Here is a 5088-nt window from a genome sequence, read left to right on the forward strand (position 1 = left end):
AACCTAGAGTGGGAGAGGAGTTGGGCGGATCTTTCTGCGTTATTGCCGGTATAGGAGGGGCTCTTTTACGAATGACGGGAGCTTGTTTAACTACTATTTCAACAAAATACAATTCTACTAAAGAGACAACCTTAACTAATGTTAAGCAGTGATGAAAACAAAAAATAGCAATTCTGACAGTTTCTCATAATAATATTTAGCAGTAGTATGAAATGTTCTTTTTCTACCACTTTTTCCACACCTATGAGATCGCGGGTGCAAAGGGTATCACACATGTTGACTTGGCCCTGTTTTACAATCAGATGCCCTTCCTGATTCCAACCCTACGTGGAGGGATGTAATCACTATTGCGTGTTCCTGTGGTGGTTGGTAGTGTAGTGTGTTGTCTGAATATGAAGAGGAAAACGTTGGGACAAACACAAACACCCAGTCCCCGGGCCAAAAGAACTAATGAAAGGCGATTAAATTCCCCACCCGGCCAGGGATTGAACCCGGGACCCTCTGAACCGAAGACCTCAACGCTGACCATTCAGCCAATGAGTTGGACAGTAGCACGAAATGTTCATTGCAAATTAAATGTAATGGAAGACAGGTATGCTACGAAACAAGTTGTGTACTTATAAAAGTCTTAATTCCACAGACTTTATACGTTTATACTAGCGATATTTGAGAACTACACAAGAAAAATACAGTATAGGCTAAGCATAAATGACAATGATGATTGCTACAACCAGTGTCAAAATGTGAAATGTGATTTCCAGACAACCAGGATAAATTGTTATTCCATTATTATGTGGCATAATTCATTCATGACAACCAATAAGACATTTCACTGCATACAAAAGAAATTAAATATTGCACGTTCAAATTTGCTCCGCTTATATACGGAAGACTCACTCTAGTGAGTGCGCCCAGCACAAACTAGTGACATCATCGGGAACCAATTCCTTGCATGCGACATTGAGTGCGACCTCGGAGTCGTAGGAACCAATTTTCGTGATTCCACGCGTCATTCGCACACATCACTACTGGCAGGAGGCAATGCTGACGGAGCACAAGAAGACGGCGTTCTCTACTGGCCAGGGGTTGTGGCAGTTCCCCTGTTATGCCCTTTGGACTGTGTAATGCACCTAGGAGTTTGGAGCGGCTAATGGAATCTGTGTTGAAAGGGAACCACGAAGCATGCCTGGTATATCTAGATGACATCATGGTAATACGCACATTCTAGGAGCACACCTTACAGTCTCACCTGAAACTGAATCCTGGAAAGTGCCAACCTAGGCCACATTGTGTCAACACAGGGACTGGCCACCTTCCTGGAAAAGCTAAAAGCCATTAAGGCTGATCTATGAAGTTGAGGAGTTTTCTTGTCCTCAGCACTTACTACTGGAGGTTCATTGCTGGTTTCTCCAACATGTCAAAGCCGAGGAGAAGAGGCTGTTCTGATGGGCAATGTAGGCAGAGGCCGCATTTCTGTCACTCAAGGCATCCCTGTTCTCAACATCTATGTTGGGTTATTTCAAGCTTGTAAAGAAGTTTGCTGTAAACACCAATGCTAACAATGTGGGGACTCATGGGTGCTATCTCAAATCCAGGAAAACAAGATGTTATACAAGACTGAGAGAAACTACTACTTGACCTGCTTTGAACTACTGGCCATCATGAAGACGCTGAAGCACTTCCTCAAATACCTGTATGGTCAGCAGTTCCACCTAGGCATTGACCATTCTGCCTTGATGTGGCTCCTGAACTTTAAAAGTCTGAGGAGGCTGCAGCTTGCAGACAACAATGTTGGACAGATCCTGTGAGAAGTCATGTCTGGACAGCGACCAGCAAGAAAGGATACTGCTACGTGCAGCCCAACGCACAAGGTATACTGGGCTCAGTGAAAGTCCCTAAAGATCAATGTCAGTCTATTGGCTTGTACTGTATATGGGAATCAGGTAATAACAACAACAACAACAACAACCAGCATAAAAAGTCCCCTAGCTGGTAATATCCAGGGTCAAAAGGATGGAAGTTATGGGTAAGATACATAGAGGCACCATAGCAGGTCATCGTGGGGTCAATATGACTTCGGATCGGGTCTGGCAATGCTACTACAGGGTGCACATAATGATGGACATCACAAGATGGTGCCAAATGTTCGACACTTGTGCCATTATGATATAGATGTTGATTGCCATAGGGACGCCGAGGCCCTTGTATCCAAAGTAGGGGCAAAATGCAGCAGTACAACTTCAGTGCGCACTTCAAGAGGATAGCTATTGACAATGCTGGACCATTTCCCAAATCAGACACTGGATATCGTTACCTGATTTTAGCCAGGGACTATTCGCCAAGTGTCTTGAGGTCTATCCCATCCCCAATCACGATACATCAACAGTAGCTGATGAATTTCTTCTATCGCTTAGGTATCTGTTGTGTGTGTCCTCCGCGCCTACAAGCGCCGCAGCCCGCCCGACATGGATGTTTCCAGAGACCACGAGGCAGACTGCAGTGTGCTGATGTGATCATCTGTGACATCAGCCAGCGCTATAAAATGGAGCAACGTTTCTCACCTCTCCAGGACTCCTACAGTGTCCAACGACCAGACTACACCGCAATTCAGACACAGAGGCACCCTCTCAAAAATGTGTTCTGAACAGGTGGACTGATTCCTGGCCGTGAGGTTTCACCTCTCGACATTGCCTCATTCATCCTGCATCCCATAGCCACGTCGAGCACCCATCCAAGCATTCTGCTATTCACACCAGTCCCCTACAGTGCTCCAACTGCAATCATAGCATTCTGCTATAGATGAACATAAGCGCAAGTTCCTTGCAAGTTATACGCCTCCTGTTAGCATTCTGCTAATACGAACTCTCTCTACAAGTTCCACTTGTTATTAAACATGACCGATAGTTTTCGACTATTAAGAATATTCTCTCATTTGAACAGACTGTCTCATCAAGACAAGACTGAATGTATATAGGACTCTCAATTTGTACAAATGTAAATATTCTTCAGGCCCTCAGCCTACGATCTTATATTAACATTAAATGGGTGCAACTCCACAAGCTTCAAGAAAAGTTTTGTTCTATTTCATGTACATATTGTATAAAAATGTTGAAGCAATAAACTTTTATGTTATGCCTTGTATATAAAGTTCCTTGTATACAACAGAATCCCAAGAAAGCTACACAGTAACCAGAGCAGCAACTTTGAATCGACAATGATGAAAGTTCCGCAGCATCTCAGCGTGAACAAATCCTGAACGACACCTCTCTGCTTGCTATCGGATACCCTGGTAGAGCAAGGACTACTGTATCCGGGGAAGGTTGTGTCAGTGCACCAGAGGAACTAGAATAAGACAATGTCCTTCCTCCTGACTCATGAGATGACAGGCAAGACATCTGCCAAAATGGTCTTCGGAAGAGCCCTACATCTGCCTCATGACTTGATGTTAAGTACAGCTCCAGAGCAAAAGCAATCAGCGACAGAATACGTGTGGGAACTGGTGGACTGACCCAAAAACGATAACTAGTGACCAGGAGGAGGACCAGTGTGACATGTAGGCAAACTCAGCAGGATCCCATGAAGATGAACGAGTGTGGCTATACCAACCCACATGGACGAAAGGAAAATTGCCAAAGCTCCAATCACCACGGAAAGGTTCCTAGACAATGATCATGATTCATTATGTAGCCTATATGATCCAGCAGGCTCTCCAAAACAAGTTATGACTGTCCACCTGGATCATCTGGCACCTCACTTTGCACCTACTTTGAACGAGCAGCATTAAGGAGGGAGCACTGTGACAATGAAGGTCAAGAATGTGTAGGGTTAATGGATGAAGAAATACAATTTGAAGACACATCAATACCCAGTTTATCAACCAATGATTGAAATATGACTTCTTAAAACCAATTATCATGTAAATGTAAAAAAGGAATAGATAACAACAGGATTTCAAGAGTTATAATGGATATACATTACCGTACGCAGAAAGTGCTTTACCGTAACTACTGTAAATCACATCCTAAGACTTTATGAAGTCATTACAAAACGTACTGAAGAAATGAAATGTGAGGCAGAACTCTTTAAATTCTCTATATCAAGGAAAAATTTATACTCACTCCCGATGCAGTGCCAAGTCGCATTGCCGTTGGAGGTTTGGACGTAGGCTAAAACAGTACAAAATGAAGAGTCAATATAGTTAAATGTTAAAGAAGTTTTAAACTCGGTATGTAATTTGAAATGGAACAAAATATGTAACTCACAATGGGGCGTCTCCCATAGCTGGACCGTAGTGCTTCCTGGAAGACTTCATCTTCTTCCAAGTCTTTAGTGCTGAGAGCTGAAGGGTATTCATTGTAACCTGAGTATAGGTCATCATCTGGTACTGCCAAGTGAAGATTCTGCATTATGTTTCCTTCTACAATTAGAAGTAAAAATAGTCTCATTAGCAAGGAAGCACAATTTGAAGACAAGTCAATACCCAGTTTACCAACCAATGATTGGAATATGAATTCTTAAAACTGACGGTCATGTAAATGTAAAAAGGAAAAGATAACAAGAGGATTTCAAATTTCTTCATAATAGGTATTTGCATAATATGAAAAATAGAGTTCCAATAACTGCAAACCAAAAGAATTATAAATATATAATTCAAACTACAGGAGACAAATTAAGAAATGAAACTGTCATGATAACGACATAACCTCTGTAAGTAAAAATAACAACCCTCTTATTATTAAATTAACACACAACATAACTCACTCTGGTAAAATTTAAGAAGAACCGACTCGATCAACAGTCAAGTAGCTGAAGCGTTTCTTCAGTATCGCCGCTGAAATGTCAACAGTGACGGCAAATGTGACTGAACGTTTACGGTGGTTTATTTACGCCAATGGCATGCATGTTTTACAGCGGATGATCTCGCTTCATTTGTTTTTCGAAGTCTAGTCAAATTGTAAATTTCTAATGTTAAATCACTTTCTTGTTTTTCAACTTTGATTAAAAATACCACACAAATGGTTATAAATAAATTCGTACATCCATATTAAACACTTATTTTTGAATAGTTAAAACACAGCTTGTCATGTA

At 41.7% G+C, this 5088-nt stretch overlaps 1 protein-coding gene across 1 annotated transcript in view; it reads right to left on the bottom strand.

Annotated features, from left to right (window-relative positions):
* nompB (intraflagellar transport protein 88-like protein nompB) overlaps window positions 1-4944 on the bottom strand; it is a 135296-nt gene extending 130352 nt beyond the window's left edge. Inside the window, exons 1-3 of the mRNA XM_067152564.2 lie at window positions 4762-4944; window positions 4263-4417; window positions 4119-4166 (exon numbers count right to left, since the gene is read on the bottom strand). Of these exons, the coding sequence (XP_067008665.2) occupies window positions 4119-4166; window positions 4263-4406 (192 nt within the window). The 5' untranslated portion in view covers window positions 4407-4417; window positions 4762-4944. The remainder of the gene's footprint in view (window positions 1-4118; window positions 4167-4262; window positions 4418-4761) is intronic.
* Between the last annotated feature and the right edge of the window lie 144 nt (window positions 4945-5088).

The sequence above is a fragment of the Anabrus simplex genome, chromosome 8 (genome assembly GCF_040414725.1).
Source record: "Anabrus simplex isolate iqAnaSimp1 chromosome 8, ASM4041472v1, whole genome shotgun sequence".
NCBI lineage: Eukaryota > Metazoa > Arthropoda > Insecta > Orthoptera > Tettigoniidae > Anabrus > Anabrus simplex.